Source organism: Silurus aristotelis (genome assembly GCF_946808225.1).
Source record: "Silurus aristotelis genome assembly, chromosome: 9".
NCBI classification, from domain to species: Eukaryota; Metazoa; Chordata; class Actinopteri; order Siluriformes; family Siluridae; genus Silurus; species Silurus aristotelis.
In genome coordinates this window covers 28,842,200-28,866,673 of record NC_139582.1, presented here as the reverse complement: position 1 = coordinate 28,866,673, position 24,474 = coordinate 28,842,200, and the positions used below count along the sequence as shown (strand labels likewise).

The 24,474-nt window shown below is 40.3% G+C and overlaps 1 protein-coding gene across 1 annotated transcript; it reads right to left on the bottom strand.

The window, feature by feature from the left end:
- Positions 1 to 1,449: 1,449 nt before the first annotated feature.
- LOC310731614 (B-cell receptor CD22-like) lies at positions 1,450 to 22,728 on the bottom strand (the record flags this gene model as incomplete). Its single annotated transcript, XM_083551267.1, has 10 exons — positions 1,450 to 1,457; positions 1,582 to 1,731; positions 7,551 to 7,609; positions 8,152 to 8,254; positions 8,336 to 8,624; positions 17,397 to 17,659; positions 21,455 to 21,724; positions 21,825 to 22,043; positions 22,131 to 22,329; positions 22,669 to 22,728. 10 exons carry the CDS (start codon positions 22,726 to 22,728, stop codon positions 1,450 to 1,452), a joined length of 1,620 nt encoding a protein of 539 aa, XP_083407393.1.
- Positions 22,729 to 24,474: the final 1,746 nt, after the last annotated feature.

The window sequence follows — 24,474 nt, the reverse complement described above, 5'->3', positions numbered from 1 at the left end:
GTGTGTTTGTGTCTGTACAGTACAGTATATACACTCTACCAGTCAAAAGTTTGGACACACCTTTTTATTTAAAGGTTTTTCTTTATTTGTAATGTTTTCCACTTTGTGTATTAATATTGAGGACATTGAAGTTATGCCAAATGTGGAATTATCTGGTCAATATAAATGTGTTAATTAACCCAGACTATGCTTTCTATTTATTCAAAATAAATACAAACTCTGAAGAAAAAACACAATGAATAACAAAGAAACAACAAGCAAACTGAAACATGGATCAAGGGTACAAAACCATGGAGAAGAAAAAAGTTGCAACATACGCTGAGTCTAAATACAAGTCTTAATTATCCACAACAGGATTCAGGTGCACAAAGAGACATGTGACAGGGCCCCTTAATGTGCAGTGGCTGATAGGAAATGTAAATTGTAACAAAATAAATATTAAAATATTATTATTTTTTTTTTAAATTATAATGGAACTAAAACATAAATGTCAAATAAATATATATTATGAATCTATATTCCCTTAAAAAAATTTTTTTACCTGAAAATAGATTTCTTAAGGTAAAGGTATACTTTTAAAGCACTACAACACACTACTGAAGCATAAATACTGCTGTTCTGATGAAATGCCAAAGACGTTCTTCTTCTCCTGTTCAGTTTAAATACAGAAAAGAGCATTCACATCTGTCTCAGCTCTTGCTTTTTCTGGGGACGTGCTGGATTTTGCTGTAGATCAGAGATGAATCATCTGTCATAAGCCTATGGAACAAAAAGAGGTGACTTAAAGACACGAATAATGCACATCTAATCAGTCAGTTAATGAAGTAGCCTGAGCAGCAGAGTTAGTGTTGGTGTAATGATAATGATTTGCTCACTGGGTGGCAGCAGTGCTCCTACGAATATTCACAGCAGCGTACTGAACATTCTCCTCATCTGTGGTGTCTGGAGGAAGTCTGGGTGACCGAGACCGTCCCTGGCTGTGGGATTGTTTAAAAACAACACTAGCATAGGCAACATTCTCCTGATCATCTGAGGTGACTCTGTGTCTGTGGTTTGAGGCTGGAACATTGTCATACACTGGAGCAGGCTGACGTTGAAAAAAGGAGCACAGAATTAAGTTTCAACTTGAACACGATCAAACAGTCGCTCCATTCAGTCACACTCACCTGTTCACCCTCGGCAGTGCTGCTGTGTTTATTAGCTGAGCTCGACTTCCGCTTCCTGAGGAACGCCAAGCACATGTTCATGCTAATTATAAATCGTTTTTTCCAAAATAATTAGTATGTTTGCAATTTACATACCACATCCACAGAGCTCCTGAGAGGAGTGTTACTGCCAGGAAGACAACCAGACCCACCACGCTGAACTTTAACACTGTGTTCTCTGAACCTTCAGAAATAAATCATAAAAAAGATGATACACCATTTCATTGATATTTTTTCTTCTGCTTCATAAAGCTATGTGACAGTGTTACAATGCACTTACCTAACACATTCAGGTGTACGGGTGTAGAGTTTTGCCGTCCCAGCTGGTTGTGAGCAGTGCAGTAATAGAGTCCATTGTGATTGGTGTTGATGTTGCTGATGCTGTAATTCTGGCTTGTTGTCAGCGGTGTGTCTGTAGATTCTATCTGCTTAAACCAGGAGTAGGTGTGAACAGGAGGGTTTGCATCACTGCTACAGCTCAGAGTCACTGAATCCCCCTCCATTAGGTCTCCAGATGGATGAACCACTGCTCTGGTGTTTTTAGGGGAATCTGTATAGAAATACAACAACTAAATCAGCTGGTGTTGGTTCAGGATCAGCATTTGTTATATAAAAATACTGTGTTTAAAAAAAGGTAAATCCACACTTACACACTGGAGAAGATCGGAGACTGTCGTGGCCTTCAACAGCACAGCTGTAACTGACCTCACCACTGACTGCAGCTACAGAGCAGGAGGCAGATTTACTCTCATTCACCCGCTGTCCGTTCTTGTACCAGATGTAAGTGGGATTGTTAGACAGAGTGCAGGTGGTGTTACAGCTCAGCTCCATGTACTGATCAGTCCAGTCTGATACTGTAACCTTCAGATCTGCAAATTATAGAAAGTATGTGAGTAATTATTTTTCTCTTTATTAACTTTATTTAGTAAATATATACTTGTATAACTGTACAGCACCTGTAACAGACAGAGCGACTCCAGGTTCTCCAGTGTAATTACCTCCATCAGTGTAGAATCTGAATCTGTATGTTTGAGCATCTGTCTCTCTCAGGTTAGTGATTCTCAGACTACAGTTATTCTGAGAGTTCTGTGTGTCCTGCACTCGGCCCTGATACTCCTCACCCTTTCTCACATCTACAGGATCATCATCAGCCTTCTGTTTAATGAACCACACTGATGTTCTCACTGTGTGTTCTGCAGGGTGCGTATAAGAGCAGGAGAGATCAACCAATGTGCCTTTCAGAGCACACACATGATCAGGAGTGTAAGTCACACGCCAAAACGCCTTACTCATTACACCTGAAACATATAGAGAGGTAATAACTGTGGGAGGATCTTCTTTTGAAGCCTGGCATCCCATAATTATCATCTAGTTCTGGTCATAAATGTAGTGAAAACAGAAGATATTGAGTTTAATTTCGAAAATTAGGTGTCTTGTCAATTTTATTGTAAACTTGAGGGGGAGGAATCTGGACAGATTTACTCTGACACTTACACACTGGAGGAGAGCGACGTTCACTCTCATACGCCCTACAGGAGTAGCTGCCTTCATCATGTAGTCTAGTCGAGTCGAGGACAATGAAGTTATCATATGTAGTTTTTAACTTTTGGCCATTCCTGTACCAGTCGAAATTGTATGGACTGAGACTGCAGGTGAAACTGCAGGTCAGTTTTACTTCTTTCTGTCCTTCAGGTTTAGGCTCCACCTTCACCTGCAAATCTACACACAATAATGTACAAAAACTCTGTAAATACTACAGACCTGTTATATATCATATTATACTGCAAAGTCTACATGTGCATTATTACCTGTAACAGTTAGATGAACTCCAGATGGCGCTGATATCCAGTCACTGCTCTGTGTTTTAAATCTAATGTTATAAACTCCAGAGTCACTCACACTCACATTTTTCACTGTCAGCGTAAAGTCAGATGTCCAGATTATAGCTCGTCCTGAATATTGTGGATCTTTACTCAGGTCTTGTGGTTCTCCTTCAGAGCTCTGGACTCGATACCACTCTCTCTGTGTGACACTGGAGTGATCAGGATTTGTAAATGTACAGGGGATTTTTACTGAAGATTCAGCAACAGCACAGAGACTCTGAGTGGGGAAAGTTACACTGGGCTGAGCCTGAACTCCTGGAACACACACACACACACACACACACACACACACACACACACACACACACACACACACATGTGAAGTTGAAATTAAAACGATGACACATACACTGATCAGGAAGGTGTTACTTTAGACTTTACCACTGATGCTGCTGTTTTTAGTCACACAGAGCGATTGTACCAAAATCATGTGAAAATGACATGTAAAAATAGATCTCAGTTTGAAACAGTTTACAAACTTCCTCTTGGTTTGAAGAATATAAACAGTACAAATAAACTCACACAGATGAAGAACAGTGGAGGATACTAATATATTGTTGTGTAAAATACATGCCTAATATACATCATGAGTTTTTTGTACATTCGCATGTTTTCAGTAAAAGTTGCAATAATTCGTTTAGTTTCTTGCTCTGTAACTCCTGATGTTTACTCTACAGCACCATACAAAGGATCAATCTTGCACACAGACTGAAAGGATACAGCAACGACATAATCGCACAGAAAAACAGTCAAAAGAGCTGAAATATATGAGAAGTTTACCAGTCAGTAACACGAGGATTGCAGCTGCTGCTGTAATGTTTCTCGCCATTCTGCCTTCAGACAAACGTCACTTAAAGATCCACCAGGTGTTGAATTTAATGCAAAGATTTCCTTGGAAATGCTTTCAAGAAATGCTTTCAAGAAATCTTACACTTTTAATAAACAATAACTTTCTCACTTAGTTTGTTCCTCCTTCACCCGTACTGTATTTGTGAGCACCAGCAGTAAAGATTGTGATTATCAGTCTGTTTCAGCTCAGTCTCTTCCCCTTTTGATGCATTAAAACAGAAATACATACGGTTAACACCCCTTTATTACTCTGTCTTTCTTTCTGTTGTGCTATGAAATGGCGTCTCTATAACTGATTTGATTTTCAGAATTAAGGTTGGAATATTTCAAATATCATTTTCATCGGGAAACATTTTCATAGTTTTCATCGGGAATCTAGCTGATGATACAGTGCAGAAAACCACTATCAGAACGTTTCCCAACCAGAAGCCGTGGGTGGATAAAACTATCCGCGACGCTCTGAGATCCCGCTCCGCTGCCTACAACACGGGGCTCGCCACCGGGGACATGGACGAGTACAAGGCTGCGTCTTACAGTGTTCGCAGAGCGGTGAAGGAAGCAAAGCGGCGCTACGGGAGGAAACTAGAGTCACAGTTTCAACATGGTGGCTCTAGGAACCTGTGGCAGGGACTAAGAACAATAACGGACTATAAAACACCATCTTCTAAAATGGTGAATGCGGACGCTTCTCTGGCAGACGAGCTAAACACCTTTTACGCTAGTTTCGAGGCTGCAGCTAACCACGCTAGCGGCACAACCAGCGTGCACGCCGAGAGAGCCGGAGAGGTAAACACGTTCACCATCTCGGAGCATGACGTAAGGAGGGCTTTCAAGAGAGTGAATACCAGGAAGGCAGCAGGACCAGATGGCATCACAGGCCGGGTTCTGAAAGCCTGCGCTGACCAGCTAGCACCGGTGTTCACTGAGATATTCAACCTCTCACTGGAACAGTCTGTTGTCCCCTCATGTTTCAAACAGTCCACCATTGTTCCGGTCCCGAAGAAACCCCAGCCCGCCTGCCTTAACGACTACCGCCCTGTAGCCTTGACCTCAGTAGTGATGAAGTGCTTCGAGAGACTGGTCAGAGACTTCATCACTGCATCACTACCAGACACACTGGACCCACTGCAGTTTGCGTACCGTCAAAACCGCTCTACTGAGGACGCCATTGCTCATCTTCTCCACACCACGATGAGCCACCTGGACCAAAGAAATGGGAATTATGCAAAGATGTTGTTCGTGGACTACAATTCAGCGTTTAACACCATAATTCCCTCCACACTCACCTCTAAGTTGGAGGTCCTGGGACTCCGCTGTGTCAATGGATCTCTAACTTCCTGACAGACAGACCACAAGCCGTACGGGTGGGAAAACACACCTCATCCACCCTCACCCTTAGCACTGGCGCCCCCCAGGGTTGTGTTCTGAGCCCCCTGCTTTACTCAATGTACACACATGACTGTGTGGCCACATCCAACTCCACCACCATCATCAAGTTTGCTGACGGGTCTGATCTCTAACAACGACGAGACGGCCTACCTACAGGAGGTTAAAAACCTGGAGAGATGGTGCCAGGAGAACAACCTTCTCCTGAACGTCAGCAAGACTAAGGAGTTGATCGTGGACTTCAGCACAAAGCGGGAGCGGTCATACCAACCTATAAACATCAGCGGGACCCCAGTGGAGAGAGTGGACAGTTTCCGGTACCTTGGTGTTAACATCACACAGGATCTGTCTTGGTCCTGTGCGTTCAGCTGAACGTACCATCCACACTGAGCTCCCTAACCTGCAGGACATCTATAGCACGTGGTGCAGGACCAGAGCCAGGAAGATTATGAAGAACCTCAGCCATCCCAACAATGGACTTTTTTCTCTGTTGCGTTCAGGAAAACGCTTCCGCTCCCTGAAAGCGAACACAGAGAGAATGAGGAGGAGCTTCTTCCCGCAGTCCATCCGGTGTTTAAACCAGGAAACACCCAGGATCTAGAACTGGCCCACTCTCTCCACCATCATCATCACACTTCTCTGTACATATATTCACCTTCGCACCACGTCACTTTAAACATATCTCACCGTTCGCACCACGACACTTTAAACTCTGGACTTGCACAGCACAGTGCGCTTTTTATTTTATTCATACCACATGGACCATATTGCACCATATTGCACATGGACACTTTACGGACCTTTACACCACACCATACCGCACATGGACACTTTATGGACAACCCACCACAAATTGCCTATTGTTTACATTTTTCTTTTGTTTACATTTTTCACTACACATTGTTTACTGTTTATATGTATATTTGTTTCATACAATATCCTTTTATATATCTATATATCTTTATACCTTATATTCATTTATTTTATTTTATTTATTTATTTTATTTTATTTTAATAGTTTTTCTTATACCTTATAGTTATTTATCTGCCTCCTTTTCTTTCCCCCATCCTATTCCCTCATGCCGGACCATCGTACAAAACATTTCACTACATGTCGTACCCTGTATGTATGTGTATGTGATGAATAAAATTTGATTTGATTTGATTTGATATCATGAGAACGATTTAGTGATACATTAGCAACCATGTATCTAATAACATCATAACAACCACCAATAATATTATGGCATCCAATGAGAAAGATGCCAGCAACCCCTGGAATACAGAGGTAGCCAAATTGGTTAGCATAGCAACGAGAGAAACGCTACAAAATGAAGAGAATAAACTGTTGGGAATAAATTATAACAATTTCATGGAACAAATATTAGAATTTAGGTGTTAAATGTAGGTCAGTGCTTCTGATCGTGTTTAGGCCAGAAGAGAAGGCTTTGATGGCCCTGATGGCCCACCACTGGTAAAACCTCTGCAAAGAACTCTGTGTGTGTGTGTGTGTGTGTGTGTGTGTGTGTGTTTGTGTCTGTACAGTACAGTATATACACTCTACCAGTCAAAAGTTTGGACACACCTTTTTATTCAAAAGTTTTTCTTTATTTGTAATGTTTTCCACTTTGTGTATTAATATTGAGGACATTGAATTTATGCCAAATGTGGAATTATCTGGTCAATATAAATGTGTTAATTAACCCAGACTATGCTTTCTATTTATTCAAAATAAATACAAACTCTGAAGAAAAAACACAATGAATAACAAAGAAACAACAAGCAAACTGAAACATGGATCAAGGGTACAAAACCATGGAGAAGAGAAAAAAGTTGCAACATACGCTGAGTCTAAATACAAGTCTTAATTATCCACAACAGGATTCAGGTGCACAAAGAGACATGTGACAGGGCCCCTTAATGTGCAGTGGCTGATAGGAAATGTAAATTGTAACAAAATAAATATTAAAATATTATTATTATTTTTTTTAATTATAATGGAACTAAAACATAAATGTCAAATAAATATATATTATGAATCTAAATTCCCTTAAAAAAAAATTCTTACCTGAAAATAGATTTCTTAAGGTAAAGGTATACTTTTAAAGCACTACAACACACTACTGAAGCATAAATACTGCTGTTCTGATGAAATGCCAAAGACGTTCTTCTTCTCCTGTTCAGTTTAAATACAGAAAAGAGCATTCACATCTGTCTCAGCTCTTGCTTTTTCTGGGGACGTGCTGGATTTTGCTGTAGATCAGAGATGAATCATCTGTCATAAGCCTATGGAACAAAAAGAGGTGACTTAAAGACACGAATAATGCACATCTAATCAGTCAGTTAATGAAGTAGCCTGAGCAGCAGAGTTAGTGTTGGTGTAATGATAATGATTTGCTCACTGGGTGGCAGCAGTGCTCCTACGAATATTCACAGCAGCGTACTGAACATTCTCCTCATCTGTGGTGTCTGGAGGAAGTCTGGGTGACCGAGACCGTCCCTGGCTGTGGGATTGTTTAAAAACAACACTAGCGTAGGCAACATTCTCCTGATCATCTGAGGTGACTCTGTGTCTGTGGTTTGAGGCTGGAACATTGTCATACACTGGAGCAGGCTGACGTTGGTAAAAGGAGCACAGAATTAAGTTTCAACTTGAACACGATAAAACAGTCGCTCCATTCAGTCACACTCACCTGTTCACCCTCGGCAGTGCTGCTGTGTTTATTAGCTGAGCTCGACTTCCGCTTCCTGAGGAACGCCAAGCACATGTTCATGCTAATGATAAATCGTTTTTTTCAACATAATTAGTATGTTTGCATTTTACATACCACATCCACAGAGCTCCTGAGAGGAGTGTTACTGCCAGGAAGACAACCAGACCCACCACGCTGAACTTTAACACTGGGTTCTCTGAACCTTCAGAAATAAATCCTAAAAAAGATGATACACCATTTCATTGATATTTTTTCATCTGCTTCATAAAGCTATGTGACAGTGTTACAATGCACATACCTAACACATTCAGGTGTACGGGTGTAGAGTTTTGCCGTCCCAGCTGGTTGTGAGCAGTGCAGTAGTAGAGTCCATTGTGATTGGTGTTGATTTTGCTGATGCTGTAATTCTGGCTTGTTGTCAGCAGTGTGTCTGTAGATTCTATCTGCTTAAACCAGGAGTAGGTGTGAACAGCAGGGTTTGCATCACTGCTACAGCTCAGAGTCACTGAATCCCCCTCCATTAGGTCTCCAGATGGATGAACCACTGCTCTGGTGTTTTTAGGGGAATCTGTACGGAAATACAACAACTAAATCAGCTGGTGTTGGTTCAGGATCAGCATTTGTTATATAAAAATACTGTTGTTAGATTTTTATCATGCCCAAAACGAAACTTGGAGAGATTTTCCATACGACCTGTGATGCTCCGTAGTGCCTTTCTGAATTCAGGGAAGGAGAAATACACAGCACACAGAATGTGGCAAAATGTTCCTCTTCAGTTTATTGCAGGTGGCAGACACGTATTTATACACACAGGATGATACAGTCCACGCACACACACACGAACACGCACACACATATTGGGGAGAAAGCTGACCTAAAGTGTTTTCCTGTTTAGACAAGAGGATATACCAGCCCAGACAAGACTCTCTGTTTACCTTACCGACTAACATCGTAAATATCCTATAGACACTGAACGGACAAAGGAATGTGTGTGAGATAGTGTGAAAACAGTTTTAACACTAACAATGGCCACTTTAAATCATTTATGATTTAGCATCACACACCAAAACATAGGATGTTCATCCTGGGAACAGAACCTGTGACATAAACTGCCAATTGAAAGATATTCCATTTCATTCTTTTCCTACATGCAAATAATCCTTCATCATCACCACTCAAATCGAGGCCTTTATGGCCTGTCTTACCATCGTCATCAACATACATAGTACAATTCCAACAACATACAAGAATCATTCCTAAAACAAAAGTGTTCAACACTCGTAAACAAATTCTTAATCTTTTCCAAAAACTTTGTTCAGCAGTTGTTTCACGTTCTCCAAGACATCATGAGACCATTGTTTCTCATTGTTTGTTCAGTATGTCTATTAACAGTGATATAAGGTATAGATAACAGTTTCTTCTCTGAATAATGTATTCAAAGAGAATAAAAAAATTCGGAGTCTAGTTACATCTATGCACATATAGTTATAGAATTTAGACCTAGAGCGAGTATCAGGGTACGCTAAACTAAACAGTCAAGTGAGTTTGATCTTCACCCCGGAGGTGGCCCCCTTTCTACTAAAAAGAAAACATCTTTCCGTGGGCTCTCAACTGTTTCAGCCCTGAACACTCACTTAGGCTGGCTTCTTAGGCCAACAGACCAATTAATGCATAGATTAAGTGGGTGCTGTCTTGATCCTGCTTGCGTGTATCCACTGTGGCTGATAATCAGTCAGAACTCCAGTTCTGGTTACAGCTAGGACAGTCGCTGGACCCAGATACTTCGGATCACCGACCTTGATGGGCGTCAGACGTCTTATCAGGACCTGCTGATTAGGCACAAAAGGGTGTGTGGGCTTATCTGTGGGCAGAGGAAGAGTTAGTGAAACATCAGCACTGATAGAATTAAATTTCTCAACCAGGGCAGAAACGTAGTCGTCCACCATCACTTCCAGGTTACCTAAGAAAGAAATGCCAGTGCGTCTCCTGACCCATGGGGTCATATAAGGTTAGAACATAAAACTTTCAAAGGATTAGTTTTGTTCGAGACAGGGTTAGTTTTGTTAAAGATAGGGTTATTTTCATTTCTGTGAGTATTACCGAGAGAACAACAGTCCAATTTTGGCCTGTTTCAATGCAGGCTTCAGTAATACGTCTAATGGTTCTGTTTGTTCTCTCTACCACTCCAGCTGACTGTGGGTGATAGGGAATATTAAAATAACAATCAATTGCTAAACTTTTAGCCAAAAGTGTATCAGTGAATCAGTGTATAAAGTCACTACTTTACCTTTAGACAACTGACATGATCTTGTAAGTGCGAACAATTCTGCAGCTTGTGCCGATGTGTATGTTAATGATTTAGCTTCAACTATTACATCAGGTAATCTTACAACCGCATATCCACATAAATACACACCAGAAGGTTCTGAACATGAACATCTACATATAAGCAATCCCCCTCTTCCAGGGCCGTATCTAAAAGATCGGGCCTACAAGAGGTCTCACGTTCAATTTGTCTAAGGCAATCATGTGCGCCATCAAAACCATCTAAGTCAATATCGTCTAGCAGATCACGCAGAGCTTCTACAGCTGAATGCGGCTGAGAAGAAGGCATAATAGTTAAGTTTTCCATTACCAAGAGTGTAGTTTCATAACCAGATCTACGTTGTGCTGTCATATGTTGTTTGTTGAGGTCGTATAAATTAGCTGTTACCTGATTTGAGGTGTACAGTATTAAAGGATGTGACAGCACCGTTTTCTCAGCATCCCGGACCATCAGAGCCGCAGCAGCCACTGCACGCAAGCACGAAGGCAACCCTTGTGCTATGTTGTCTAAAAATTTGGAAAGATACGCAACAGGGCGATATCTGTCACCGTGTTCCTGGGCTAGGATCCCCGCAGCCGTACCACCACGTTCGTGCACATAAAGGTGAAAAGGCTCAGCATAATTCGGAAGACCCAGAGCTGGAGCAGACTGTACAGCCTTCTTGAGGGCAGCAAAACTGTCAGTCATTTCATGAGACCACAGAATGAGATGTGATGGAGGAGCTTTGTGAGCAATAGCACTATGCAAAACTTTATCATGCTGTGCGCAGTCAGGGATCCATGCTCGGCAGTAGTTCATCAGTCCCAAGAAGCTCTGCATCTGTTTCACAGTCAGAGGTCTTGAAAACCTAGTCACAAGCTGTACTCGGTCCTGTGACAAGGATGTCATCTGCGTATTGATGAATGCAGGTTGTTTCCGGCAGGTGGATATCAGCCAAAGTTCAGTGCGCTACAGCGGAGAATACGGCTGGCGAGTCAACAAAGCCTTGAGGAAGACGTGTCCAGGTGAATTGACGTCTCCTATAGGTAAAAGCGAAAAGCGGCTGCGTCTCTGAGGCCAAAGGGACACTGAAAAAAGCAGAACAAAGATCAATCACAGTAAAAAATCCGTGAGTTGCTGGTATAGAGTCAACAATGGTAGCTACTTCGGGCACCAAAGGAGCTAACGGAATAACTCATTTATTAATCTCACGTAAATCTTGTGTTAGCCTCCAGCATTTTTGATCTGCCTTTAAAACGGGATTAATCGGTGTGTTACACGGTGAATGTGTCTCGATCAAAACACCTTGTGACAATAAATTGTCAATAACAGGAGCAATGGCAACATTCTTCTCTTTCGACAATGGATATTGTTTAACAAAAATCGGATGGTGTGTTTTCATGAGTGGATGATACGGTTTTACCTGGATTAAACCTGCCTCATCTTTGTGAGAGGCCCATAATTTAGGGTTAACTTCACCGAAACTTGGTTCATCAGGCACGACTTCTGTACTACCCTGAAAGAAATCTTCCAGATGTGGCTGTGGCTCAGTTGAGAGCATGAGGACAGAAGGAAAGACAGTGAGACATTGGTTTAAAAAAACAGAATTTCCATTCCCATTTTGTGCATCGCATAAAGGCGAGTTTGGAATTATTGTAAAGCTATCATATAAATTTGTACCAGTCGGTGTCATCACAGGCAAAAGGTGAGTTACAGGACATGAAATTGGAACTCTATCTATTCCCTAATAGATGAACTTTCCCTTTTTCCTAGGACCTCCTCCTTGAGTTTAGTGCTAAGGCTGGAATGCACCACTTCCTGTTGCAGTGCAGAGCATAAAGGGTTAACTTAACCTGAAGCATAGCAGAAACCTCAAGCAGCATGTAAATCTCTATGGAAAAGTATCTAGATGTGACACAATTTCACTCCATAATGCCAAATGATCTAAATAAGGATTAGTCCAAAAACCAGCACTATTCCTATACACAAAATCTGTGGTATATTCTTCCGGCAGTAAGCGAGAAATGTTATGACCCATCTTCTTTACACAGAACAAAGAACAGACACACAACACTTAATACACGGACAATACACAAAACACATAACACTCAGACAATACAGCTGCGCAGGCACCAGGGAGATCACAGTCTTCAAACAAAAAGGTAATCCAGTCTCTCCAATTGGATCACAAATTTTGTAAATTAGGAGAAAAAAATAGACTTTAAAGCCAAAACAAGATTGAAGTCTTTTAAAAAATTGTATAGTCTTTTCAAAATGTCCGTTTCTCTTTAGTTCCTTTTCTCTTTAGTTCCTTTTCTCTTTTCTCACTTTTTTGTTTTTTTCTTAAAACAATTAATTTTTCATCTATCTATTTTTTTTCGGGCATATAAAAAATGATCGTGGATTCTTTTGGATACTTCAGACAATATCGCCTATATTAGACAGACCGTAAAAAACGTCTACTAATCTTGCATCTTACATCTAAGGTGAGGAAACCAATGTCGCGACGAAATCATCCCGCAAGGAAATTATCATTAATTAAAAAATTAATGCATAACCAAGACACGAACACACATGCAGCCTTATTAGCTGGCAAACGGGACAATCACCGCAAACAAGGGAATACATTAAATTCTACCTTGATGCGTGATCTCCCTCTGGATATTGTCGGAAAGTATCTCGCTTCTGACACCAAAACTGTTAGATTTTTATCATGCCCAAAAACGAAACTTGGAGAGATTTTCCATACGACCTGTGATGCTCCGTAGTGCCTTTCTGATATCAGGGAAGGAGAAATACACAGCACACAGAATGTGGCAAAATGTTCCTCTTCAGTTTATTGCAGGTGGCAGACACGTATTTATACACAGGATGATACAGTCCACGCACACACACACGAACACGCACACACATATTGGGGAGAAAGCTGACCTAAAGTGTTTCCTGTTTGGACAAGAGGATATACCAGCCCAGATAAGACTCTCTGTTTACCTTACCGACTAACATCCTATAGACACTGAACGGACAAAGGAATGTGTGTGAGATAGTGTGAAAACAGTTTTAACACTAACAACTGTGTTTAAAAAAAGGTAAATCCACACTCACACACTGGAGAAGATCGGAGACCCTCATGGCCTTCAACAGCACAGCTGTAACTGACCTCACCACTGACTGCAGCTACAGAGCTGGTGAATGAGTGTCATTCTTGTACCAGATGTAAGTGGGATTGTTAGACAGAGTGCAGGTGGTGTTACAGCTCAGCTCCATGTCCTGATCAGTCCAGTCTGATACTGTAACCTTCAGATCTGCAAATTATAGAAAGTATGTGAGTAATTACTTTGCTCTCTATTCACTTTATTTAGTAAATATATACTTGTATAACTGATTCAGCAACAGCACAGAAACTCTGAGTGGGGAAAGTTACACTGGGCTGAGCCTGAACTCCTGGAACACACAACACACACACACACACACACACACACACACACACACACACACACACACACACACACACAACAAAACAGAAGCAGAAAGTAAAGTAATGTCTTGTGCACTGACAGGGAAGTATAATCAGTCTTAAGTGCTGCTGCTGCACTCAGTCACACATAGTGAGTGAAAAAAAAAGTTGTGAAATTGACAATAAAAATAGAACTCATTTTAAAACTTCCTCTGGGTTTGTAGACTCTAGAACTGCAACAAATAAACTCATGCAGTTCAAAAACAGTGCAGGATACTAACACATTATAGTTTGTACAGTAATACATGAATAATACACATATGATTTAACATACGTATGTGATCTTTTTATTTCTGGCTCTATACTGTACCTCCTGATGTTTACTCTACAGCACCCTACAAATGATCTTTTCTACATACAGATGTTTCTGGAAGGATGCAGTAGTGACACAGAAGCACAGAAAAACAGTAGAAAGAGCTGAAATATATGAAAAGTTTACCAGTGAGTAACATGAGAATTGCTGCTGCTGCTGCTGCTGTAAAGTTTCTCGTCATTCTGTGAAAAACGCTGACATCAACCTTTAAACAGCTCATACTGAGATCCACCAGGTGTGAAATTTAGTCCAAAAATATCCTTAGAATTACAATATAAAACTTTCTTACTCTTTTAATAAACAATAACTGCCTAAATCAGCCTATTCCTCTTTCACTCATGCTGCACTCGTCTCTGTACGACACTTCCAGTTATGACTCGGAATATGAACGATGCGTTCACACCAGCATTGTGTGAACCACGCCAACGTGTTTAAGCCTCCTCTTTACTTTTAACCCTATAAAAAAAGTCATTCAAGTTTCATTAATACCACATTCCTACTCGATTTTTCTTTCTTCTGAGGTAAAAAAAACACTGTTACTTTTAATTCTTTGATAATGTCTAAATGTGATGATGTTAATGTTGTGATGTAAATGTACATTTTGTTATAATGTTTAGTAATGGATATTTGTCTTAATCAAGCTACAAGTACAGGAATGAAGAAGCCAAGAGAAGTCCATGCGATTTGACCATAATCAGTTATTCCTAAGCTATTTCTAGCGCCCTCCTGTGGCCGTTTTAGACAACTTATTTTTTTTATCCCAAGTCATGGCGAAACTAAATTGTAGAATTTTTTTGTAAATCACATGCTCATTTCAAACTATTGTAGAAAAAGAAACCATCAAATCAAGTCTGTTTTATAATCAATTAAGATTCTGGTATTTTAAACTCTCCTTGTCGTGTTCGACACACACCAGTTTCACATACAGAGGTATTATACATAATAATAGTAATAGCATTTAACAGTCAACAGTCAGTCCTATAGAGTCTAATACAGATAATTTATTAAAAAAATGTATATTTTTTTACCACATGTTAATATGTTAACATATATGTTAAGAATATTATATATAAATATTTGTTGGGGCGTGGGTTTTTTCCCTGTTTTTATGAGGAAGTTCAGGGAAGTTTTAGCTCTTGTGTGGTTGCTTGCTGCTGAAGGCAGGGTCAGTGGGAAAATCCTGATAATTTGTTGGTTTTTAATTGCAAGTGTGTTGGTACAGGATGAGAGTGGTCAGTGAAGATTTGCACATGTCCTACCTCAAGGTCAGAAGCTTCATAGTCTCTCTGCACAACAATGGTAAAGAGAATGACCTCAGTCAGTCACTGGACACTGCATGAGCATGAGAATGAGAGAAAAGGATAAACACAGGTAGGAGGACCAGAGAAGATGTTCACTGTGAGGGGTTTTGCTGCCACACTTCACTGTTCTTGTGCTCTTGTGCTCTCCACAACAACGAGGATGCTGAAGTGACACTATTATTTTACAACTCGGATGGGAGTTGTGCCACGAGTGTGCACAGTCTAGAAGTATTGAAAAACATGTTTGTAACCCATTTGAATAACGAGCAGCCAACAGATTTAGCATAGCAACCACATAGCAACAACCTATGAGCCTCAAGCACACAATGATATAATTTCAGTCACAAATGCTAACATGTTTATGCTACTAACATGCAGAGGAAATTGTCATTTCTTAACATGATTTGTGACATTGATTTTGAGAAATATAAAAAGTTTATATTACATATTATTCTCTGAACTGCATTTAACTATTCCTGCACCTGAATAAAATAATTTCTGAACAATGTGTTTTTGCATCTACTGACAATTTATATACTTAAAATTCATGCTTGTATTACAATTAAAATAAGGAACATATTCTCTTTTGTTTGATTTAATTTCCTTTATGAGACGGTTAGGACTTGAACCAGGGACAATGGCTTCATAGTCAAACCATCTATAAGATGTGGCACAGAGGGGAATATGAACCTAATCAGAGATAGACTCAATGAAAAGGTGGAAGGTTTCATAATGTATTTATTATAAAGTAAAAAACAAGAATAAACAAAGAAGACAAGAAATAAAATATTAAACTGAAAATCTTCTTAAAGAACTCAAGAAGAGTTGTCCCAATGACTTTTTCTAGAAAAAAGCAGAGAAAAGCAAAATATATTAAAAACTTTAAAAGAGGCAACTTGAAACAATGCTGGGGACACGGGAAACAAAACACTATCAGTAGACCATACAACATTAAGAAGCAAGTGAAAAACTACCACAAAGAAGGACCTTAAATAGACTGTGGGAGATTGGGAACAGCTGGAGACAATTGAGCATTTGGAAAGGGCAAAGGCGACATCTGGTGGTAAAAGGAAATAACTACAAATACAAAACCCCCTAAATCCTGAGACTTGATATATAAACTCATACTCAGTCTGGTGAAGCAGGTACACTTACCGTCAGGGTGTCTTAATTAAGGACGTGGCTGCAGGGTTCAGTGTTGGCTCTTGACAGAGCTCTTAATATTCTAAATGGAATAGATTACAGAATGAAGAATGTAGTATGTGTGTTGCTAACACACACACACACACACACACACACACACACACACACACACACACACACACACACACACACACACACACACAAACAAAGACTGTGTACATACTTGCAGAGTATCATAATCTGGAGACATCGTCGTGAGCTGCAGTGTTGTGTACGTGTCGCCTTCAGGTGCCGGAACCCTCTGAGAAAAAGAAACAATTTTCCAATCTTATTTTATTTACTTTATAGGATCTAGAGTTTGATGAAGATAAAGACATAAATTACAACGGTCTCTCAGTACCTGAAAGTCAGTGTCTCTGTTTGCTATTCTCTTCCTCCTATTCACACAAATAACATAAAACACGGCTCTTCAATCTGTTCTTGTTTTATTCAGATATTTATATAATAAAATAGTTCAGTTACTCACATAATGACCAGAACAGCAATAAGAAGAAGGAGAAGCAGAGTAGGAACGAGTGCAGCAGTTCCCCATGCAACATGGAGCTTCCACACCTCATCACCTGAGGGAAAGAAAAGCTTTTATTACAGGTACAGAGACAAATATATTTTACTGCAGCAATGAAATCATCAAATCTTAATAACTACATTGCACCCAGTATATGGACTTTTCACTCAGTAAACACAACTAGTAAAACTTTACACATGACACTTATGTAACACATGCAGGTGTATGGGTGTAGAGTTTTGACGTCCCAGCTGGTTGTGAGCAGTGCAGTAGTAGAGTCCACTGTGTAGGGAGCTAATTTGACTGATGCTGTAATTCTGGTTTGTTGTCAACAGGTTGTTTGTAGCTACTCTTTGCTTAAACCAGGAGTAGGTGAGAACAGGAGGGTTTGCATCACTGCTACAGCTTAAAGTCACTGAATCAACCTTCACTAGACTTTCAGAGGAATGAACCACTGCTATGATGTTTTTAGGGGAATCTGATCAGAAATACAACAACTAAATCAGCTGGTGTTGGTTCAGAATCAGCATTTGTTATATAAAAATAGATGTACTGTGTTTGAGAAAAGTCAAATCCACACTCACACACTGGAGAAGATCGGAGACTGTCGTGGCCTTCAACAGCACAGCTGTAACTGACCTCACCACTGACTGCAGCTACAAAGCAGTAGGCAGATTTACACTCATTCACCCGCTGTCCGTTCTTGTACCAGATGTAAGTGGGATTGTTAGACAGAGTGCAGGTGGTGTTACAGCTCAGCTTCATGTACTGATCAGTCCAGTCTGATACTGTAACCTTCAAATCTGCAAATTATAGAAAGTATGTGAGTAATTACTTTGCTCTCTATTCACTTTATTTAGTAAATATATACTTGTATAACTGTACATCACCTGTAACAGACAGAGCGACTCCAGGTTCTCCAGTGTAATCACCTCCATCAGTGTAGAATCTGAATCTGTATGTTTGAGCATCTGTCTCTCTCAGGTTAGTGATTCTCAGACTACAGTTATCCTGAGAGTTCTGTGTGTACTGCACTCGGCCCTGATACTCCTCACCCTTTCTCACATCTACAGGATCATCATCAGCCTTCTGTTTAATGAACCACACTGATGTTCTCACTGTGTGTTCTGCAGGGTGCGTATAAGAGCAGGAGAGATCAACCGATGTGCCTTTCAGAGCACACACATGATCAGGAGTGTAAGTCACATCCCAACACGCCTTTCTCATTACACCTGAAACATATAGAGAGGTAATAACTGTGGGAGGATCTTCTTTTGAAGCCTGGCATCCCATAATTATCATCTAGTTCTGGTCATAAATGTAGTTAAAACAGAAGATATTGAGTTTAATTTCGAAAATAAGGTGTCTTGTTAATTTTATTGGAAACTTGAGAGGGAGGAATCTGGACAGATTTACTCTGACACTTACACACTGGAGGAGAGCGACGTTCACTCCCATACGTACTACAGGAGTAGCTGCCTTCATCATGTAGACTAGTCGAGTCGAGGACAATGAAGTTATCATATGTAGTTTTTAACATTTGGCCATTCCTGTACCAGTAGAAATTGTATGTACTGAGACTGCAGGTGAAACTGCAGGTCAGTTTTACTTCTTTCTGTCCTTCAGGTTTAGGCTCCACCTTCACCTGCAAATCTACACACAATAATGTACAAAAACTCTGTAAATACTACAGACCTGTTATATATCATATTATACTGCAAAGTCTATGTGTGCATTATTACCTGTAACAGTCAGATGAACTCCAGATGGCGCTGATATCCAGTCACTACTCTGTGTTTTAAATCTAATGTTATAAACTCCAGAGTCACTCACACTCACATTTTGCACTGTCAGCGTACATTCAGATGTCCAGATTATAACTCGTCCTGAATATTGTGGATCTTTACTCAGGTCTTGTGGTTCTCCTTCAGAGCTCTGGACTCGATACCACTCGCTCTGTGTGACACTGGAGTGATCAGGATTTGTAAATGTACAGGGGATTTTTACTGTAGATTCAGCAAGAGCACAGAAACTCTGAGTGGGGAAAGTTACACTGGGCTGAGCCTGAACTCCTGGAACACACACACACACACACACACACACACACACACACACACACACACACACACACACACACATATGAAGCTGAAATTAAAACGATGACACATACACTGATCAGGAAGGGTGTTACTTTAGACTTCACCACTGATGCTGCTGTTTTTAGTCACACAGAGCGATTGTACCAAAATCATGTGAAAATGACATGTAAAAATAGATCTCAGTTTGAAACAGTTTACAAACTTCCTCTTGGTTTGAAGAATATAAACAGTACAAATAAACTCACACAGATGAAGAACGGTGGAGGATACTAATATATTGTTGTGTAAAACACATGCCTAATATACATCATGAGTTTTTTTTACATTCGCATGTTTTCAGTAAAAGTTGCAATAATTTGTTTAGTTTCTTGCTCTGTAACTCCTGATGTTTACTCTACAGCACCATACAAAGGATCAATCTTGCACACAGACTGAAAGGATACAGCAACGACATAATCGCACAGAAAAACAGTAAAAATAGCTGAAATATATGAGAAGTTTACCAGTCAGTAACACGAGGATTGCAGCTGCTGCTGTAATGTTTCTCGCCATTCTGCCTTCAGACAGACGTCACTTAAAGATCCACCAGGTGTTGAATTTAATGCAAAGATTTCCTTAGAAATGCTTTCAAGAAATGCTTTCAAGAAATCTTACACTTTTAATAAACAATAACTTTCTCACTTAGTTTGTTCCTCCTTCACCCGTACTGTATTTGTGAGCACCAGCAGTAAAGATTGTGATTATCAGTCTGTTTCAGCTCAGTCTCTTCCCCTTTTGATGCATTAAAACAGAAATACATACGGTTAACACCCATTTATTACTCTGTCTTTCTTTCTGTTGTGCTATGAAATGGCGTCTCTATAACTGATTTGATTTTCAGAATTAAGGTTGGAATATTTCAAATATCATGAGAACGATTTAGTGATACATTAGCAACCATGTATCTAATAACATCATAACAACCACCAATAATATTATGGCATCCAATGAGAAAGATGCCAGCAACCCCTGGAATACAGAGGTAGCCAAATTGGTTAGCATAGCAACTAGCTAACAACACCATGGAAAGCACCTGGAATATTATGGCAACCAACAAGCAAAATGCTAACAAACCACGGATATACTTTAGGAAACACCTAGCAATAACCAAATCTGTTTAGCACAGCAACCACCTAGCAACACCATAGCTTACACAGCCTCATCATCAGACATAATATTAAAAACAATGATTATAATTTAAAAAAGACAGAATAAGTACAAAACTTGTGACTAAGAATGTAAAACTACCCTTTGGCTCTCAATTCTAACACTTGCACTGTTTGAAACACAGTAATTAACTGAATCAGAAACAGATGTCTAGGGGGCTTAAAACTGGGTAAGGAACAGCCGAACTCTGCTACAAAGGTGAGGTTGTGGAAGAAAGTCTCAAATTGCACGTCATACTCCTTTGCAAGGTTACGTATGTCTGAGATCAAATCAATTTCTCTTCCTCCATAGGCGTAAAAAAGTCTAACTCAGATGTATTTATGTGTGCAGAGCTCTACAAGTGTTTTGCCAGTCGAACTCGTCTGTAACAGTTTCTCTCTGACCAACCAATCAGAGGACGGAAAAATGCTGACGCTATTCTGGGCCAGCGAGCTGCCCTGTGAGGCAAATATGAACTCTGATTGGTTAAAGAAACAGACCAATTTCTAATATTCTCTAAGGTAAAAAGGCCAGTAGTACTGATTCTGAAGGCTCTGGGCAGATTAGATTGACATGGCAGCACATAGAGGCTGAAATCTGATTGGACAAAAAGTCTAACATCCACATACATGTACTGAAGCAGTGCAGCCGAGAGAAACGCTACGAAAATGAAGAGAATAAACTGTTGGGAATAAATTATAAGAATTTCATGGAACAAATATTAGAATTTAGGTGGTAAATGTAGGTCAGTGCTTCTGATCGTGTTTAGACCAGAAGAGAAGGCTTTGATGGCCGTGATGGCCCACCACTGGTAAAACATCTGCAAAGAACTAATAATTAATAACTACATTGCACCCAGTATATGGACTTTTCACTCAGTAAACACAACTAGTAAAACTTTATGTGTGTATAAACAACTTGGAGATATGCTGATAGATGAAAATAATCTTTCAGCTTCAGGGTGAAGCTACAGTACATATGACACTTACCTAACACATTCAGGTGTACAGGTGCAGAGTTTTGCCGTCCCAGCTGGTTGTGAGCAGTGCAGTAATAGAGTCCATTGTGATTGGTGTTGATGTCGCTGATGCTGTAATTCTGGCTTGTTGTCAGCAGTGTGTCTGTAAATTCTATCTGCTTAAACCAGGAGTAGGTGTTAACAGGAGGGTTTGCATCACTGCTACAGCTCAGAGTCACTGAATCCCCCTTCATTAGGTCTCCAGATGGATGAACCACTGCTCTGGTGTTTTTAGGGGAATCTGTATAGAAATACAACAACTAAATCAGCTGGTGTTGGTTCAGGATCAGCATTTGTTATATAAAAATACTGTGTTTGAAAAAAGGTAAATCCACACTTACACACTGGAGAAGATCGGAGACTGTCGTGGCCTTCAACAGCACAGCTGTAACTGACCTCACCACTGACTGCAGCTACATAGCAGTAGGCAGATTTACTCTCATTCACCCGCTGTCCGTTCTTGTACCAGATGTAAGTGGGATTGTTAGACAGAGTGCAGGTGGTGTTACAGCTCAGCTCCATGTACTGATCAGTCCAGTCTGATACTGTAACCTTCAGATCTGCAAATTATAGAAAGTATGTGAGTAATTACTTTGCTCTCTATTCACTTTATTTAGTAAATATATACTTGTATAACTGAACATCACCTGTAACAGACAGAGCGACTCCAGGTTCTCCAGTGTAATCACCTCCATCAGTGTAGAATCTGAATCTGTATGTTTGAGCATCTGTCTCTCTCAGGTTAGTGATTCTCAGACTACAGTTATCCTGAGAGTTCTGTGTGTACTGCACTCGGCCCTGATGCTCCTTACCCTTTCTCACATCTACAGGATCATCATCAGCCTTCTGTTTAATGAACCACACTGATGTTCTCACTGTGTGTTCTGCAGGGTGCGTATAAGAGCAGGAGAGATCAACCGATGTGCCTTTCAGAGCACACACATGATCAGGAGTGTAAGTCACACGCCAACACGCCTTACTCATTACACCTGAAACATATAGAGAGGTAATAACTGTGGGAGGATCTTCTTTTGAAGCCTGGCATCCCATAATTATCATCTTGTTCTGGTCATAAATGTAGTTAAAACAGAAGATATTGAGTTTAATTTCGAAAATTAGGTGTCTTGTCAATTTTATTGTAAACTTGAGAGGGAGGAATCTGGACAGATTTACTCTGACACTTACACACTGGAGGAGAGCGACGTTCACTCTCATACGCCCTACAGGAGTAGCTGCCTTCATCATGTAGACTAGTCGAGTCGAGGACAATGAAGTTGTCATTTGTAGTTTTTAACTTTTGGCCATTCTTGTACCAGTAGAAATTGTATGGACTGAGACTGCAGGTGAAACTGCAGGTCAGTTTTACTTCTTTCTGTCCTTCAGGTTTAGGCTCCACCTTCACCTGCAAATCTACACACAATAATGTACAAAAACTCTGTAAATACTACAGACCTGTTATATATCATATTATACTGCAAAGTCTATGTGTGCATTATTACCTGTAACAGTCAGATGAACTCCAGATGGCGCTGATATCCAGTCACTGCTCTGTGTTTTAAATCTAAAGTTATAAACTCCAGAGTCACTCACACTCACATTTTGCACTGACAGCAAACATTCAGATGTCCAGATTATAACTCGTCCTGAATATTGTGGATCTTTACTCAGGTCTTGTGGTTCTCCTTCAGAGCTCTGGACTCGATACCACTCTCTCTGTGTGACACTGGAGTGATCAGGATTTGTAAATGTACAGGGGATTCTTAATGAAGATTCAGCAACAGCACAGAGACTCTGAGTGGGGAAAGTTACACTGGGCTGAGCCTGAACTCCTGGAACACGAACACACACACACACACACACACACGAACACACACACACGAACACACACACACACACGAACACACACACACGAACACACACGAACACACACGAACACACACGAACACACACGAACACACACGAACACACACGAACACACACACACACACACACACACACACACACACACACACACACACACACACACACACACACACACACACACACACACACGCCTTAAAAGCAGAAATTAAAGTAATACTCGTACACTGACCAGGAAGGGTGTTACATTTGATTTCACCACTGATGCTGATGTTTTTAGTCACACAGAGCGACTGAACCAAGATCGTGTGAAAATGACATGTAAAAATAGATCTCAGTTTGAAACAGTTCACAAACTTTCTCTGGGTTTGTAGAATATTAACAGTACAAATGATAATACATGCCTAATATACATCATCTTATTTTATTTACTTTATAGGATCTAGAGTTTGATGAAGATAAAGACATCAATTACAACGGTCTCTCAGTACCTGAAAGTCAGTGTCTCTGTTTGCTATTCTCTTCCTCCTATTCACACAAATAACATAAAACACGGCTCTTCAATCTGTTCTTGTTTCATTCAGATATTTATATAATAAAATAGTTCAGTTACTCACATAATGACCAGAACAGCAATAAGAAGAAGGAGAAGCAGAGTAGGAACAAGTGCAGCAGCTCCCCATGCAACATGGAGCTTCCACACCTCCTGTATCACATGAGGGAAAGAAAAGCTTTTATATGAAAGTAATCTTTTAGCTTCAGGGTGAAGCTACAGTACACATGACACTTACCTAACACATTCAGGTGTACGGGTGTAGAGTTTTGACGTCCCAGCTGGTTGTAAGCAGTGCAGTAGTAGAGTCCACTGTGCAGGGAACTGATGTTGCTGATGCTGTAATTCTGGCTTGCTGTCAGCAGTGTGTCTGCAGCTGCTCTCTGCTTAAACCAGGAGTAGGTGTGAACAGGAGGGTCTGCATCACTGCTACAGCTCAGAGTCAATGAATCCCCCTCCATTAGGTCTCCAGATGGAAGAACCTCTGCTTTTGTGTTTTTAGGGGAATCTGATGGGAAATAAAACACCTGATCACATAAGATCACATATGTTGTGATCTGTTGCTACCTTCATAAAAG